The sequence below is a fragment of the Anser anser genome (assembly GCF_964211835.1).
Source record: "Anser anser genome assembly, chromosome: 27".
NCBI classification, from domain to species: Eukaryota; Metazoa; Chordata; class Aves; order Anseriformes; family Anatidae; genus Anser; species Anser anser.
Genome location: NC_139748.1, coordinates 6,452,234 through 6,470,311, shown reverse-complemented (window position 1 = coordinate 6,470,311; position 18,078 = coordinate 6,452,234). Strand labels below are relative to the sequence as shown.

The window sequence follows — 18,078 nt, the reverse complement described above, 5'->3', positions numbered from 1 at the left end:
TTTATTTGTTTCTTTGTTTGTTTGTTTGTTTATTTTGGTCTCAGTGTGAGAGAGGGGGTTAGATATTACCTGGGGCATGATGATGTTTTTGCGCAGGGACCACAGAGGAAAAGCATGTTGAATGATTCTCCGTGGCCTTGTTTCATTCCACATTTTTAAACGGTTCAGTGTAACCCTTGAAGTTGATGAAAACCTCAGCATTTTCGTCTTTCTGGGTAGGTTTTGACATTCAAAGAACTCACCTGGCAGACACTTCGGATAGAAGCAGATGCCACCGACAATGGTGATCAGGATCCTGTTACTACTCCTCTGAGACTCATTACCAACCAGGGGAGGATCCAGATCTCTCTTAAGAGAAGAGTGAGTGTTTCACCCATGCTTTGAAGGATACCTTCTCACTGCCTGGTGCAATGATGATGCATATTTCCTCCCACATCCCTCAGCAATGGTTCTTTTCCTTCACAAATACTGAGTCCAAGCTGCTATACCGCTCTGTTTTCTGTTGGAAATAGCTGTGTTCTTCACCAAATGTCAGAGCAGTTTATGTCCCAGGGGAGAATAATATGTATGGAGCAAATTTTAAAATCCATTTTCTCATCCTAAGGAGATCTGTCATCTCTTTATAGGGAGCTTAAAGCCTGCTAGCCTTATTTTTACCTGACAGTGGAAATGTGATGAGGAATAGATGCAAAAAAAAAAAAGCCATTTTTTTCTTAATGGTGAGCAATTTCTCATTGAAAGTAGCATTGACTACTTTCCTTCTCAGATGAGATACTGCAGACATCCACCAGATGAATTAATCCCTCTCTTGAATGAGTTTCAGAGCAGCACCTCTTGTTTCTGCTGCAGCTTCTGTGTATTACGAGAAAAGTGTATTGTGAGCAATTCTTACAGTCCCCGACACCTTCTTGCCATTTCAGACCAAAGATTGCAATGTGGTGGCATCGAAGCTGATGTTTCTTCTTGATGACCTTCTCTGGGTGCTGACAGACTCTCAGCTGAAAGCAATGATGAAGTATGCAGAGTCTCTGAGTGAAGCCATGGAGAAGTCTGCCCAGCAGAGGAAAAGCTTGGCACCAGAGTCTGTACAGGTGAGTAAGGCATGATTTGGACGTTGGCTTGCCAGGAAAAATGAAAAGACAAGGTGCAAGAGACAGTTTCTGTCTGCTTGTCATCTGGCCCACACTCTCAGAGCATCTCCCTGGTGAGAACTGTTAGGCTTCCTTGGTCAGCATCACATAGATTGTGGGCTATTTTTGAGTAAAGACATGACCAAAGGAGTTGAATTTGTTGCCACTAAGCATCGGAGAATGTTCTTAAATAGTCATGGGCTAGATTCTGTCTAAGGAGGGTGGTAAGTTGTGTGGCTTTCCAGATTGGGCTGGCATATAGAAAGTTGCAGAGGATCCCACAGGAATTTGATTTGGTAATAAGAAATAAATATGTTCTAGAAATGAACTTTTCTGCCCCTGAATGGCAGTCTGCATAGGCTTGGGGGAAGGGGCTCTGATGTAATATATTGTGACGTAAAATCGTAGTGAGCTCTGATGCTCCAGGGAAAATATCAGCATCCAATTTCACTGTTGTTGTCAGGGGTTCTTTTTTCCTGCCTAACACTCTGGAGAGAACTCTTGTGTTTTTTTCTTTTTTTCTTTTCTTATTTGTTCTTTGTTTCATTTGTTCTCATTTGTTCTTTGGTTTACATACAGCTTAGCAGTCTGTGAGAACCTTAAAACAACCAGTAACCTTGTACTTCCCTTACCACTTTGTTTCCAAAGTCCTGTGCTGAGTAATCGTTACATACGTAGGGCAGAGGACAAAAGGTGTTTTCAGAGGAAGGGAGCGTGAGGGAAGAGGAGTATCGCTCCTCTGAATGGTGACGGAAACTCTGGGGAAGGAGGGCTATGTGCTTATTGCACTGAGATTACATAGAGGGGAGATCAGGAATACTTTGCCATTTTTCATCTCAGAGTCTTACATCATCTTCCAAGACAAGCTAACAGTGGCTTGATACAGAGGAGGCAGAACCACAGACAAAGAGTTTTGCTCATGACAACGCAGGAAAGGATCCAGATTTCCAGACTCCCCACTGGATTTCCTTAAATTGATGCCCCGCAGTCTGGAGGACTGCATGAGTTGTTTTTAATTCTAACTTTCCCCACCACCACCTCTTTAGCCTTCTATCATTTCTTAGCAAGCTGTTTCTTCTCTAACAGATCACACCGCCTGCTCCAAGTACCCAGCAGTCCTGGTCTCAGCCATTTGGAGTCAGCCCGAACGCAAGCAGCATTGGTCAATACTTTGATAAGCATGACATGAAAGAGTCGTCATACCACCTCCTCATCTCACGCCTGGATCTGCACATTTGTGATGACAGCCACACTCGAGAGTCAGGTAACTGAGAGCAGCGTCAGGAGGACACTGCAGGGGGAAAAAGATAATCCAGTATTTAGTGAAGGATCAGAGGTTATGCTATAGGAACAATGTGGTATTGACCAAGGGGAATTAAGTGTGATTATTCCTCTTGGTGGAAAAAATGTTTGTTTTTACAATGTCCAGGATCTGCAAAGTAGCATAGTTGCAAGAATTATTTGCCATTCCACTGCCTACCCCTTTCTTTTCAAGTAAGGCTGTGTTAATTAGTGTCTGTTTTACTCCTAGATAATATATTTTAATAGAGAATAGAGGTTTTTGACTATCTTTTCTCTCTTACGAGGTAAATTTCCTTCCCCACCTCCATCCCTCTCTCTGCACAGACATCTCTGATCCAGTTGTACAGTTTGTTTCAATACATCTTCCTGCTAAAGAAAAAATAAATAAATCCCCCTCCCACATCATCACTATTCTTTTTTTCTTTTTTTTTTTTTTTTGAACTGGCTTGTGTATTGTTGTCTCCTGAGCTGCTGTTATTAACATCTTGGCACAGTTTTGTTGTCTTTATTTCACTGGCCATACTAGCAAGTGTTCAGAAAACAAGTGCTGGTTATTGCAGTGAAAAGTGTAATTGACAGGAGCCTGGAAAGCAATGGGGCCTTGTAATTTGGCATTTGAGATTATAGGTCTGGTTCTTACAGTATAAACTGTTGCCCTGTTACATTTGGTTGTCCTGTTCCTTGCCTAGGACAAGATTTTGATACAACTTCTTAAGATACGCTCGTGCTAGCCATGGTAACCGTCAGGGATGGCAATCAAATGAGCATTGTTCTGAATTATCCTGAGTCAGGGTTTGGACTACAGAGCTGATTGTAATTTTCTTTGTTTCTCACAGGCACTTTGAAGCACGGGATGCTGGGCGGTGCTATGCAGCTGACCTTCAGGAGGATGGCTTTTGACTATTATCCTTTCCATAGGGCAGGTAAGGGAGTGTCCTCCCAGCTTGAGAAGGGAGATAGAAACAATTTGAAGAACAGAGATGCTCCATGGCTTTAGGCAGGACAGGAAGAAAGGACTACACAAAAGACTTGGGACTTAAATCCTTGCGGACAGGGTTAATCTGATTTATTTCTTGGTGGATGACTGACAAGTTATTTGCAAAGAAAGGAATAAGTTTCTGTCTGTCATAAGTCATAAAAATGGAACTTTGGGTTACTTTTTGGTTGCTTAAGCTCTGGATCTGGTTCTTACATGTGTCTAATCAGTTTGAAAGGGTTATAGGATGTGTCCCAGGAGAAAATCTGTTTGTGGTTGACAGAGGAAGCAAGAAAAAGTGTGACCATGGCATTCTTCCCAACACTTGTGTTTGGAACACTGGCTGGTAGGACCAGCTCTGTTGTTTGGAAACCTGCTCTTGCTCCACAAGTGCTTAGTATGCAGCATATTGCGTATTCCTGAATGTGGCATCAATTAAAGGGAATGCTTTCCAGATTTATGTAGGTTTAAGGGGAGCGGGAGTGTTGTGTTTATCTGGAAACCTCATTTTAAAGCCAGGATGTTTACTTTCATGCAGGAGATGCCTGCAAGCATTGGGTGAGGTACAGCGAGGCAATGGAAGCACGGGGACAGTGGGCAAAAAGGTTGGTCAGTGAATTTCAAAGCAAGATTGAGAAGCATTACGAAGAAACAGACTCTGCCTTTGCCAAGACTCCACTTTCCCCCTTCAAAAGGAAACCAGGTAACGATGTTTGATTAAATTCCTGATAAAGCTGGAGATGGTAACAATTGTTCCCCAGGCAGCAGTATGTCTAGTTCCCTTTCACTGACTCTTAGCAGCTAGATTTGTTGGTGCAGAAATCCATAGCACACTAAAAATCATAAACTTAGTGGCAAAGGATGATGGATATCATACTGGAATAATACTGCAGCAAGAATGGACAGGCTGCAGCAGTCACTTTCCTAACTTATCTTTTTTTTTCCTGTAAGTGAGCATGTAATGGATAAGTGAAATAGTTAAATGCCTAGCTGAGGAAGTTGTTCTGTTGCTGTGGGGCATGCCAGTCTTTGATGGTCTTCCTTTACAAGTACTAAAGTTTTTTTGTTTTTTGTTTTTTTTTGTTTTTTTTTTCCTCCTAACTGTGCCCATCTGTTTCTAATTTTGGGGCTGCTATTTCTGCTGTGTAAGCACATACGTGTTGGGGTTGATAGTGAAGTTTATTGCAAAGGAGATGAGTAAAACCTTGCTGCTTCTGCTTTTCCATCCCCACAGATACATCTCCAAGTCCTCATAAAAGCCCCTTGGAGAAAGGCCGTGTACCTCCTTCAAGTTTGCCACAACTCCGGCACCCTCCCTGGAACCGGCTTCGATCCAGCTGTGTGGTAGTTCGTGTGGATGACTTGGATGTTCACCAGGTAGGGATTTGAGCAGTGCCTGTGGACATCCATGTCCTTTTTTTTTGCAAAAGAAATTTAATCTGATGTGATGCAAATAAATCATGCAAATCCCGTGTAATCCAAGAAAATCAAAGCTCTGCAACCAGGGAACCCAAATGCTGTTATTGTGTTGCGTGTACAACTTTTAAACCTGGTATGAACTGCTGATAATTTTCATGCTCAGAGGAAATTGCATGCATAACTACAGAGTTTCTGCACTCTCTGTGTTCATGTCTAAACTTTCATAGGCAAGCCCAGGATGAAAGATTTCATGCATTTGAGAAGTTAGGGAGGATATGGATTTTTGACAGAGGAGGAGCATCTTACCTCATATTTCTGACCCACGACAGAAAGGATCATTAGAGTGGATCAGGCCCTACATCCAGATACCCTGTACCCATTGTAAGAGCATAATCAGTACCAAGTATTATAATGGATTTAGCAACACGCTGTTAATCCTGAAGAAAGGTACAATAGATTCCAATTCTGTTCGTTCACATCACCTAGTTCTGATTGTTGTGGGCCTTACTAGCAGTGACACAAGATACGCAGAACTGAATTCCCTCAAAGGAGAGGAGTTGACAATATTAGCAGGTAGAAAAAAGTTTTATTGTTACTTGAAAGCATAGTGTGTTTGATGTGTAAATGAGACAGACTGAATATGGGAGACAGCAGGGTTACTGGGATGCTTTATTTTGCCGAACATGGGCTCTGCGCAGCTGCATGCCATTTGTATTTTCAGGTTTCTACAGCTGGTCAGCATAGTAAGAAACCTTCGACCTTGCTTTCATGTAGTAGAAAATTCCTCAACCTTCCTGATCAGGTCTCTGCAATCCATATTGAATTCACAGAGTATTACTTCCCAGACAATCAGGACTTTCCAGGTAATACACCAAGGTTAGCACCTTCTTTCATAAGTTTCTTAAAAAATCAGTCAACTTTTAATTCTTTAGGTGTGATAACCTTCTTGAGGCTCCTACAGGTGTCCATTTTTGTTCAGTTTCCTGGTGTTTGTGTGTTTGCCTTTCTTTGGTGTTGTCAGTGCAGGTTATACGCTGAGCTGCAGACCTCTTGAAAGGCCTTTTCTGCTATTATTAATCCATTTTGATTCTGTTCTGTTCTAGTTCCATGCCCAAACCTGTATGTACAGCTGAATGGTTTGATGCTTACCCTGGATACAGCAAGCATGCTCTGGATAAACCTCTTCTGTCTGGATCTTTATCGCAGCTTGGAGCAGTTCAAAGCCATCTACAAGCTGGAGGACTCAGGCAAACGTGATGAGCACATTGACGTCCGACTGGATGGCTTCCGGCTGAAGGTACCGTTCATTTCCTTCCTTTCTCAGTCTTCAGCATCCTCCCCGTTATTGTTGTGTAAGGAACGTGAGACCAGGACATAGCTGGAGTCCAGGCTGAGCATACGAAGTTCCCCCCTTTCCCCATCTTTTGTCTGTCTACTGTTTGAGTTAATTTTGTTTTCATCTATGAGCAGTAAACAAGTGCTTGAGTTCTAGTCCAGAGTAGACAGGCAAGTCAGTATTTATGAATGTATTCAATATTCAAGTATTTATTCAACAAGTCAGTATTTATGAAAACAGTTTTAAGGAAAAACTGCTGGCTCAGGTAACCAAAAGTTGCTTTCTGCCCTTTGGAAACCACGTTGACTCATTCCAGGGAGAAGATACCAACAGTCTGTGGCATTGACATCCGATGGTGTTTGCCACTGACTGCTCAATAGCAGTTTTGTGTGAAGGCTTAAAGGTCTGACCGTGTAGTAAGTACTTGCAGAGAAAGATCAAAGTGTGTAGTTGTGAGCTGAGCTGCTACACAAGCCGTGGATGGTAAAAGAAGCTGAAATAAAATTCAGGGTAAATTTCCTTGTGTCTGATTTCTCTTCCCTGATTGTTAATTTTTCAGGTAAGGATGAGTTGAGAGTCTAGTCCAGCTCTTGGGATTTTAGTAGAGACTGAGACTTGTCAATTATTTATATATTCCACAACTGGTCTTCTGTGTAAGCAGCAGGATAGGCCACTGCTAATTTCCCTTCTCGCTGCTTAACTTGTAGTGTCTTTCTCTTCCTCGTAGCTCAACATCCCTGTGGAGAAGAAAGTCACTGACCACCAAGACCGTCCGCAGACGCTCTGCATCCGCGCGACGGAGATGACTGCCACCAACACCCGCCACGCTCCCTTCTGCAGCTGCCAGGACCTCCAGAGCCTCTTCCGTAAATTTGCCAGTTCAGAATTCTTCCACTCCAGCTACAGCCAGTTCCCGAGGTCTCAGGACAACTTCAGCCTCCTCCACACCCTCTTCTTGCGCCATGCATACGAGGTGGATGACAGACCTCAGAAGCATACGGGTTTTCCCCAGCCATTGCGCAAAATCTCTGCCTCTGAAGATCTGTGGTCTATGAATTTCACTGAGCTTTCCCTGGACTTCGAGGGTGCTGAGAGCTCTAAGGGCAGAGCCCTTAGCTTTATCGACCCATTTCCCCTCTCCATTTGGGCCTGTCTTCCCAAGAGATGGGGGCAAGCTCAGTTATCTAAACGAAAAGAATCGTCTGCCTCTGATATAAAAATCAAGCCTTCTGCCAGTTTCAGCAATCACTCCAAGAATGAAAACCTCTCCAGAGAGCATGGGGTTTGCCAAAGATCAAGGACTGACCAGGATCTGAAGAATGTCTACAAGGTCGCAGAGACGATGGATGTCTTGGGAGAGTCTGAGCGTGAAATTGATGATGGAGTAGATGATAAAGAGCTGGAAGCCTCTGCTGATATCCACGTGCTTTTGTCCTCATCTGTTCATGTCAAAGTTCGGCTCAACCACTACCAATACTTGGTGCTGCTCAGGATGAAAGAAGTTCTGCAAACGCTACAGGAGCAGCTGGCCCAGGATACCCAGGAGGTGACTGGGTCTCCTTTAGATCCCATGTCTGCCTCTGTGGGAGTTCTGTTTCACAGTGCCGAAGTGGCTCTGCTCATGAACCCCGCTCCAGGCTCCTGCCTGGAACCCAGATCCCTCGACTCAGACACAACAAGCCTGATCGAGTCGGAGCTCTCGCCCTCAGACAGCAAGGAGGGGCTGGCAGCTGAAGAGAAGGAGCAGAAATCTGAGACCGGTTCCGAGAAGGGAATATGTGGGACCTCAAAGGTCCCAGAGGACAGTGAGATTGAAAACACAGGTACCAACGTAACCAGCGCGCCACTGGAGAGGCTCCAAAGATCTGCAAGCGATGGAGCTCTGACTACAACTCCGCAAAGTAAAAGCGTGGAGGAGAAAGGTCTGATAGAGGAAGCACGTGAAGCTGTGGAAGCCCTGGTTACAGAAAGACCAGAAGAGCCCAGCAGTCATCCTCAGAGCCCTCCTGCCCTCCCTTCTAGCCCAACCTCGGACGTCCAGCCCTTGGGGAGAGGAAACATCGCTCTCAACGGCCAGGCAGAACTCATCCCTTTGAAGAACCTAGAGGTGGAGTTGTCTAGCGCGCTGCATATCACAAAGGATGCCACCAAGGAAGCTCTGCATGTGACTATGGACCTCACCAAAGAAGCCATGTCTATAACAAAAGACGCTCTGAGCTTGAGCCGGGAGAAGATGACCTCCACCATGCAGAAAATGCTCTCTCTCCCCCCAGCCAAGTGAGTGGAGCATCCTCCCGTGCCTCGCAGCAGCAGCAGCAAGGCTGCCGGGAAGGAGGGGAGGTGCAGGCCAACTGCTCCCTTTCTCTGTGTGCCGTTTGGGCCAGAGAGAGGTTAGACCTTCATCTCTTGGGGATTGATATAAGGACGCTAAAGCCTGCATAATATCTGTATAATCCCGAGACTAAGCTGTTTGCCTTTATTTATTTATTTATTTTGTAGAGATTCTTTGCCCAAGGCAGAAGAAGGAGCAGTGACTCCAGGTGGGGGTGGCAGCAGCCGAATGCGTTTCTTCTCCATGAAGAGGACGGCGTCCCAGCACTCCTTTGACACCACATCCGTGGATGGGAGCGGTCCCGAGGACGGGCTGTCCGTGGACAGCGATGGCAGCGATGGCTTTGTGATGCTCACGGATTCTGGTAAGGAGTGCTCGTCCCCACTCTTGTTTCAGTTTTCTGCCGTGAGTGACTTCCTCGTGCTGTGGTCTGATGGAATTCTCTTGTGCTACTCATTCTGTTTGGAGGTCATGAGCAGTTCACCCAAAATTACCCTTTCTGCTATTATAGTCGGCTTTTTTTTTTTTTTTTTTTTTGAGATGAGGAGTATAAATGAGTGGAAAGGGTCTCCCCTGTACCATCACAGTGGTGTTCTAAGGCATTTATTTGGCCATACTAGAGCAAGAACCACAAGAACCACAGATATATGCAGGTGGGTGGACAGTCCATAGTGTTTGAGAAGGGATTATTAGGGGATGGTTAGAAGCAGGGTGCACTGCACGTTGCACACTTCAGCTACACATTGCTTAAATTCATCTAAGGAGCTGGAGAGAGTTACCTGGAGGTTGGTGTAAGCTGGTAAGTCATGAGAGTCAGGCAGATACTGAGATCAGGACTGCTTAAAACCAGAAAAAAAAAACAAACAAAAAAAAAACACAATCAAGCTGTTGTTGTTGTCAACAATGTTGTCAATGCTCTTCCATTTCAGAGCCCAGCCTGGACCCTCTTCCCCCAGGGCACCTCCTTCAGGCCCACAACAACGCGGGCAGTAGAGCAAGCCTGATGGCAGAGGATGAGGGTGCAGTGTCTCCTGAAATAAACAGCTCGACTTCACAGAGCGGAGAGGAGCCCAGCCTTCAGCTGGTCAGAGTTTTGTTCCTCCTCGCTGTAATACTGCCTCTAAGAGAACCTCGAAGTGAACCGTGTGGTGGTGGTGTAATGAGTGAGCTTGTCACTTGCTGTTTCAGGTGTCAGTCCTGGTGCTGAAGATGAATGAGGTGAACTGTGGAATAGAGGCACGAGGTGACGATTTGTCTGTTGCTGTACAAGTAATGAAGGTGGTCCCAGAGCAACTGAACAATGTTGGAATGTGGCAGTACTTGCGTGGCTATGTGGGTAAGAGTCTGGCTTTTGTAACCACACTTTGATAACTGGCCGCTCTCAAGGTGTCTTTCATTTTAACTGATATTTCAGTGTTCATGAAGCTCCCAAAATACCTACACAGTCAAGCTAGATGATATCTGGCACAGTGAAACTCTAATCCTTGGTTGGGAATTTTTTTTTTCCTGCTAGGATGCATAAAATAAATGAAAAGAGGAACAAAGCTACCTAGGGAAACCCTGAGGTTATTCCTGCCCTGAGCATGATACTTCTGGGACAGGGTACTTCCCCCGGGTATGTTCAAATTTAAAACAAATGAAAACAAAAAACACAAAACCACAACTGTAACCCAAAACTTTAAGTGAAAGCATGAGCAGGAGTTGTTGGACTGTTATTTCTCCTTATCAATGCTGTCTAGAGCCACAAGGGGGCAAAATGAATACAAGGTTTAGGTAGTGTTGAGGACTGACCAGCTCTGGAGAACTGAGTGGTGAGTTTTTGGCCAACTCGTGTAGGTGCAAGATGAAGGCTACTTTTAGATGTGCTGAGTTGGGGAGAGAATGCTGGCTCCGGGGGCTTAAAGAGTCTGGTCCTGGTGGTAGTTTCTGTGATGTGAACTCCAGTTGTTTGAAACCTGGACTTCTTTCATGTGGAAGGTGGCTTTAGACTGCTGCCGTTGTGAACCTGACTCTGTTCTGTGTCTGGACAGTAAAGGGCTTTTCAAAATACTTATTTTGACCTTACATCTTCCTACTGGTGTTCTGCAATGAGGCCTTTCTGCTTTGACTGTAGGAGATACAGGTGTGGAGAAGCCTTCAGTCCCTGAAGCTAGTAAGACCCAGCCAGAAGTGTGTTTGCGTCTCGAAGTAGGACCTAACGCCGCTGTGCACTCACCACTTGCTGTTCAGAATGGCTTCCTTCATATGCTGGTCCACAGTTACAGAGCAGAGCTCTTCATGTCCTTCCTCACCAACCTCGGCCCTTTTCTGGAGGATGAAATAATCCCCGAGGTGATCCCCATGGAGATAGAAGTTGTGGATGCCAAAATCACGCTGAAGGTGAGTATATGGGGAACCAAGGTGGTATCCTGAGCAGAGCTCACGTGCAAGATTCTGCTTGGGTAAGGATGCGGTGGGATGGCCACGGGCCTCTGTAGAGGTCCTGTTTTCCTGACTGTGTTTTATTTGGTTTCTAAAAATTGCCTTATGGATAAATGAGTAACGCAGAGGGGTTGTTGAGTGCTCAGGTTGTCGAGGAATGGGAGCCTGACCTTCAGGTTCTCTCCTCAGCTGTGTCGATGGTCTGTTTGCAGACTCAAAGGAAAGAGAATTAAATGCCTCTTCTCCCAAGTGTTTGTGTGAAATAAGAATTATTTGACCTTTTTTGTAACAATTAAAGGAATTATGGATGGAAAACAAAACAGCATATAATAGCTGGCTGATATTTAGAAGGGGAGAAAACTGTCAGAAGTTCTTCTGAAAGCACTGTGTTTGCTCCACAGACAACCAGGAGCTAGTGTGGCCAGACAGCAGCATAAAAACCTTCAGGCTTAGGGATATTGGCTTTATTTTGGTAGGTTTTTGCCTCAGGAATTCACAGGACAACTGTGAGAGTAGTGCTAAGGAAGATGGGCTCTCCTTAGCCTTTATCATGGATATGACAGAGCTTTGTTGTGGTCTGTGTGAGGGCCTTCCCCATGCCCTGTATCTAAAGCCAGGCTTTCCCATATGGTGGGTGACCTCGATGAGCTCTGGCAGTGCTGCCAGCTGGTAACGTTACTCCTGTGAAGGCTGGGGGCAAGGGGAACCCTTTGTAAGACTGCCAGAGCTTTCACAACATTTAATCTCTTCTCTGCTTTTTTTTTTCTTTTCTTTTTTCCAGGATGACAGCCCTCGGGTATACCCTACCTCCCCTGGCCCTGTTCCTATCACCTTGGCAGTAGATCACATCGTGGTGAAGCGCAGAGATGATGGGGTTTTCTATCTATCAGGTCAGCAATGTCAGGAACCCCATTTATTCTCCCCCAGCACCTCCCAGGCCTTGCTGGAGGTAGGGTGCTCTGCTGTGCCTGCCGCTAGAGGAGACTGGAACTGAAATGTGATCGTCATGCTGGGAACGATGGGCTCTGGTGTGTGAGCGGTCCCTAATTCTGACCTTTGAGGTCACTCCTGCCAGAATGCACAAATAATCTTCTGTCTTCAGTGCAAGCACCCAGGTCCTTTGGTTGCTCTGCAGTATTAATCTGTGGGTGCAGGCAGCCCTACCTCTCTGGTTCTTGCTGCTTTTGTTGTATTGTTTGGACAGAAAATTTGATACCTTGGGCAGAACCCGTTAATATCTAAAACAGTGAACTAGCAGCCTGAATTCATGCTTGGTGTTTCCTTGAGCTCACACAGTCAGGACAGATTACTCCTTCTTCCCTTGTTTTAGCTTCTCCATTTTAAAATGTGGGTGGGATTTTTTTTTTTCCTGTTTAAAACAAACAAAAAGAATGTTAAAGCTTTTATTTTTTGTCCTAAGAACCCTGCCATATTAATACCTACACCTGAACGTTTCCTGTGCTTCTTTGCAGCTCCAGGAGGGGAGGACTCACTGGGACTGGAAAAACCTGAACCAGTTGTTCAAGACCAGAAGGCCCCAGCAGAGTGTGTCTTGGCAGCACCCCCAGGAGGAGTGCGTGGACTGCAGGTGAGTCACTGCTGCCTCTTGCTGTCTAGACAACTAGTTAGCTGGCAGGAGGCTGGAAAATTGTCCTTTGTCTTCATGTATTTGCAGTTACCGGTAGGCGTGGTGTGCTGCAGATAGGGAGTGCACACAAAGCAGGCTGTACCTCCCTTTGCAGGCATTCTGAGAAATACGAATGCCCTGCCAAGTGTGTAATCTCTGCTGTTCCATTTCAGAAACCGGTTGTTTTCCTGGGTGGCTCTGTCTTTCTGCTGTGTTCAATTCCTTGTTAGCAAAAACAGGAATCGTGAAATTCCCACAAAGAGAGCTTTTGTCAGAGAAGAGTAAGGCTTACAGCCAGGGAGAGCTTCAGGTCACCTAAAGTTTTTGCTGTTCAGTTTAAACTTTCTTTGCATTTTGATCCATAAATTTGGAGTTCAGATAAGTGGCTTATTTTAAAATACCCAGTATTCTTTACTTACAATTCCTGTCTGATGTAAAGTCTACTTGATAAATTGATCAATTGCTATGGACAAATACATATTGAAGGTGCAGTGGGACTAACTGGATACAGAACTGGACTGGGACTTTTGGATTCTGTTCATTAATTGGTAACACACCACTTCATTCCTCATCTTTCTCTTTTCCGTTTAGTGCAGAGACTTCCTCTTCTGCTTGTTTTATAGTGTTAGGGCCCTGACCAGAACTGGAGCATGTAATCATTACAGTAGCTTCGCATCAGTTTATTTTCTGATATTTTTGAACTTCATAGGACTAAATGCAAGGCTAAACTCTTGAGTAAAAATTTGTCTGAGAGTTGCCAAGGAAAATCCTGTCCTGTAGCATGAAGCTGCTCTGGCAGTGTGTGAGGACAGAATTACCTTTGTTCATGGAGGCAAGAAGCAGGAATGCCAAGCATCTGCGTGCTCCAGCTGTCATTTTAATTTAAACAAACCTGAATAGGTGTATCAGGCCCCCATGTAAAACAAAGAATGCAGACCAGAGCCCTGTTTTCACTCTGCTTTCTTTGTATAGTCACTTTCAGCCCCAATCAGCTAGCTGCTTTGCAGGAAAAAACCTTGCTCACTGCAAGTCTTGTTCCTATGGCTAGAAAAGCGAAGGGAAGTCCTGGAAAAAGTCATTAGGTAGCCATTGCTGGCAGCCTGAGTCATTAGATAGCCTGAGCTGACGCCAGTGACAGGTATAGAAGTCTGCAGGCACCAGTTAGCAAGTACTTACTTCTGCAAATCAGCCTGGGTCACCTTGTTGGTGAGCTCTGTGTGGTTGTACCATGCAGTTTATCTCACCTGCAAAGCTCCTGCTTTGGTATTCCTCTTTGAGCAGATCAGTGTCGCTGGCTCTGCCCTGCTCCTTACTTTTGGGAACTCCTGATCTGTTTTTTCTCTTTGTCTCCTGTAGCTAAAGGACCTGCCAGAGTTGCAAAGGGAACTTCAGACCATGAAAATAGCCCTTGCAGAAGCCAACATGGACAAGGCTCGCCTTCTGCAGGAAATTAGGAAATACAATCCCCTCTTCCAGCTCTGACAGCGAAGGTGCAGGCTGCAGCTGCTCGGGAGGAGTGGAGCCCACCACCAGCACTAAGGCGGCTGGTTTGATTACCTTGCTGCTAAACGGGTCAACCTCCTGCAGACTGATCATCTCAGAGAATGGAAACCGACTGTGACTGCAAAATACACTTGAAACCGGGAGAAAGGACGAAAAGCGTGGCTGAGCAACACCGAAGGAACCAGGGGGGATTTACCGCTTGCTGCCACTTTCCTCTGTCCTGGCAATACGGTGCTACCATCTGTCGCTGACCCAGGGCAGTGCTCGGTCTACAAACACGAGGTCAGAAGCTGGTGCGGGGACCCCACGTCTCTCCGTCCATGCAGTGGTAGTGACAGCTTGCTTTCAGCCCTCGTCTCCCATCTAGAGATGGTTGATGCAGGGGTTCTGCTTCTTTCAGCCTTCCTCTTGGTGTTCTTGCCCACCCACACGTGCTAAAGAACACAGCAAAAGGAGGACAGCTGACTTCACCCCATCAAGGAGTGACAGGGAATAGGTATGGCAGAAAACGTTGCTCAGAGCTCTGATGTGAAAGCTCGTGTGTTGGCAGAGACAGACTTAGGTCAGCGGGTGTGGGAGATGCAGAGGGGATTTCCTCCTGGTGGAGGAAGGGGGCTACAGCTCATCATCCCCTCAAGAGCAGGGCCAGGATAGTAAAGAAATTTCTTCAGTTTTCTTTTTCCACCAGTAATTTGTCATGTCAGGACAGAATCAGGAGCATATTAGACTTGGCCTAGTTCATTCTCAATCCTGCAGTATTTGGCTTCATGGATGCAGAAGCACAGAGGAATTCACTGTTTCATTACAAAGCACTGTTTAACCTTCCTTTAATTTTACAGTCAAAGAATCGGGGTGAAGGAAGCTGGCTAAGTCATGGAGGGAGAAGCCCTATGCATTTCCTTTGGGCTGTGCATTGTCCTCAAACCCTTGCATGCTGGAGTTTCACCAGTGGAGAGAGGGAAAGCAGCACTGGCCGCACAGAGAGAGAGCTGTCTGCGTTCCTACAGGGTCATGTATTTTTAATAGCACTGAGCTCATACCCAGTCTTAAATGTCTTTTAGCAGGGATGCAGGTGCGTGGGTCAGGAGAAGGGTGCTGGCCAGGTCCCTCTGGGTGGAGGCTGACGCTGTGAACCACTCGCTGTGGGATGGAGACGAAACAGTCGCTGTTTGTTGAGCACCGTTTGTGTTCTCACCTTTCGTGAAGCAGCTTCCTTGGAGAAGTCTCTGTGGTCAAACAGCGATCGATCTCATTTATAAAGAAACTGCATTTAAAAGTGTGGAGGGAAAAAAAAAAAGGAAAACACTAGAAAAACAGGAAACGAGCACTAGTTTGAAAAAAGGAAATGTCGTTTATGAAGTGTGAGAATCAAATCCACTCCGAGAGGCAAACCGCTGCGAGGTTTCTTTGCTCTGCTAGGCCAGGTAGTGCGTGGTCTGTGCGCTGAGCAAAGAAGCAGCTGAAAAGGGCGGTCGTGAAGGGAAAAGCTGTTACAGAGGAGAATCTGCTCTGCTCTAACAGGGAATGGTGAAACTTCTAGCCCATCTACGTTATGGATGGATGCCCGTTCCTTCCCCTGTTACACGCAGCATCTTTACTGTGTGCAGAGTTCGTTTGATTTTATCATATTTCAAGCTTGGATTTGGATTTTTCCAGATGCCTTTGGTGTTTGTGTGGAGGCACGATTTCCGATGCACGTGCTTCTTAGTGCATGTCAAACAGTAGCGATTGCCCCGCACTGTGTGCTAGCAGAGGTGGCAGATCCCGTGCAATTCTCCTGTATTAATCAGATGAAAACAATCTGTCTAGAGAAGTTGAGTAACCCCCCCTTTATTTTTTTTAAAGATGAACACTACACAAAACTTTATTCTAATGGATTTTTCTATCTTTTTCCTGTGTAAGCATTACTCCATTAGTCCAGCTCAAGTAACGTCAGGTTTTAATCCTGCTCACTGTGCAAGGAACAGCCTCTGACTGACAAGCCGTGATCAGCTGAGGACTGGGAGCTGTGCAAGAGAAAGCAAATGATGCAGGAGCTGGGTTTGGTTTTCCTGCCTGTTACATACTTGTCCCTTTGCCTAACTCTGGAGCTGTTGAACAGTTCCCTTTAACAGACACTCCTGAGATCATTTTAGTTCTTTAGCTCTAGGGGAACAGGGACGTATTTACCATGCTGGGTTAGGTGTGGAGGCACTGCTGCCTGTGGTCTGCAGAGAACCAAGAGTGAATGCCTTGCTTTCGTTAGCTTTCACTCTGAAAAAAGAGCAGGTAAGAGACAGAGGGTGATTGAAACCACCGTCACTGTTAAGATCATCCTCCTCATTCGGTGTGTGACTCCGTTAGACCGAAGGTAGCCTCGAATGACGTTTGTTGGAGTTCAGTCCTTGTCCGCTAGGTTTGAGCAGCCTTGGGGCAGACCGTACTGCTGGAGTCCGGTACTTCTGCTGCCTTTGCCTGCCAAGATCTGACTGACCGGTGCCTACAGCCAGATGTGACAGTGGCAGCAAACGCCTGGCCTTCCTTCTAGAAACCCTGGAAGGAGGCGGCCACGAATGATTTAGGAGGAGGAGGGTTTGCCTTTGGCAGAAGCACGGGAGCCGAAGGCTCTGCTGTGATGCGCGGGGTGCTTGCGCTCCCCACCCGCTCTGCCTGGGCTGGATGTGAAGTTTGGATGCTGCTGTGCCTTTCGCAAGTTTGCTTTCCCTCCTCCCCAGGAGGGGGACCACTCCTCCTCGGTCCTGTTAGACAGCCTTGCTGTTTTCTCTGGAGCACGTTCTGTGACCCATCCCCTGCTCAGTGCAGCCTCTGACAAGTTGGATTTGTGTTGCTGCCTGTGATGGAAAACGTCCCAGAGCAGCCTGTCAGGCCTGTTCTCGAGAGGAAAATGCACTTTAACTTTCTAAGCATCAGTGGGCATTTCTTTCACCAGTACTGCCTCGTGCACAGAATTCAGAAGTAAAAGCAGAGGCTTAGAAGTGCAAGTTACCTGCTGCACTAAAACGAGATGCTGTGAGGAGCTCTCAGAGCTGAGAGCAAGGAGGTAACAAAGCATCCATGCATCTACAGCCGTGCTGCGAAAACCTGTATGCAAAGAGCTCCAAGTACCATTACGAACTGCACAAAGCCCACATAAGCAGAACTTGAACTTTATTCACTCAAACCTATGCGCTTCTGTGCTTGCTCCCCCTTTCTGTGTGAAGCAAGAAATACAAGAATGCTTGCCTTAGGTGGAATGCGATGGTATTACTTTTTAGTCACTAACTGCTTGAAAATGGGAGGTTTCTTTCTTCTTTCACATCTCATGACTTTTTGGTTGAGTAGGGGTCAGGCTTCATCTCCAGCCAGCTTAGGAAATGGGTAGGGTGAAAAGGGGACTCTCAGCTGCGGTGCCTACTTGCAGTGTCGTAGAACCACTCACACGCCCGTGGGTGCAGGCTGGTCAGAGCTGGGCCAAGTTGTTCAGTTTCTTGCTCCAGCATCTCAAGTCAGCCAGTTCTGTGTGAGAATTCAAGCACTTCCCTTGTTTTCTGTTTTAAGTACCAGTGACAAGTACTGTAAAACAAAATCCTCTTCCTTTCTATAAGGCCTATGGGAGGACAAAAACTCCACTGATGATGATTAGCAAAGTTTACTTTTTAGAGTCTTGTATTTAAGGACTCTGTTACGATGAGAGCCAACTTAATCCTTGGTGTAACTCTCCTACAGTTACCCTAGGAAGAGCACATGGCCTCAGCATCTTTTACATTAGTTAGAAGTGTGCTCCAAGGGGAATACTCTGTGTACAGGTGGGTAATGTACAAGTCTGAACTTGAATTTTAGGCAGTATTGGGACTTTGTTGCAGTATATTTCCACTCATGCATTTATTGGTTCTATGAACCACGAAAAGAAATTAAACTTGTTAACCTCCTTACAGGCTCATGTGTGTTTTTTTTTCTCTTTTCCTCCCTCTTCACGTTCCTGACTGGTTTGTTTTCCAGGCAGCTCCGTAAAACTGGCTTTGGGCAGAACAGCTGAGCGCTGACTTGAGAAGC

General features: G+C 45.8%; 1 protein-coding gene across 4 annotated transcripts in view; it reads left to right on the top strand.

The window, feature by feature from the left end:
- The window catches only part of BLTP3A (bridge-like lipid transfer protein family member 3A), a 35,288-nt gene extending 17,333 nt beyond the window's left edge, over nt 1–17,955 (top strand). For 3 of the 4 annotated variants that reach the window (XM_083812119.1, XM_083812117.1, XM_083812120.1), the window contains exons 6-21: nt 220–360; nt 921–1,091; nt 2,217–2,394; nt 3,269–3,355; nt 3,947–4,111; nt 4,643–4,785; nt 5,549–5,690; nt 5,931–6,124; nt 6,891–8,440; nt 8,663–8,859; nt 9,425–9,579; nt 9,684–9,831; nt 10,609–10,874; nt 11,698–11,806; nt 12,389–12,504; nt 13,900–17,955. In XM_083812119.1, the coding sequence (XP_083668245.1) occupies nt 220–360; nt 921–1,091; nt 2,217–2,394; nt 3,269–3,355; nt 3,947–4,111; nt 4,643–4,785; nt 5,549–5,690; nt 5,931–6,124; nt 6,891–8,440; nt 8,663–8,859; nt 9,425–9,579; nt 9,684–9,831; nt 10,609–10,874; nt 11,698–11,806; nt 12,389–12,504; nt 13,900–14,025 (3,888 nt within the window). In that variant the 3' untranslated portion in view covers nt 14,026–17,955. Of the gene's footprint in view, nt 1–219; nt 361–920; nt 1,092–2,216; nt 2,395–3,268; nt 3,356–3,946; nt 4,112–4,642; nt 4,786–5,548; nt 5,704–5,930; nt 6,125–6,890; nt 8,441–8,662; nt 8,860–9,424; nt 9,580–9,683; nt 9,832–10,608; nt 10,875–11,697; nt 11,807–12,388; nt 12,505–13,899 lie in introns of all 4 variants that reach the window. The other variant, XM_083812118.1, reaches the window with a different exon arrangement.
- The last annotated feature ends 123 nt before the right edge of the window (nt 17,956–18,078 follow it).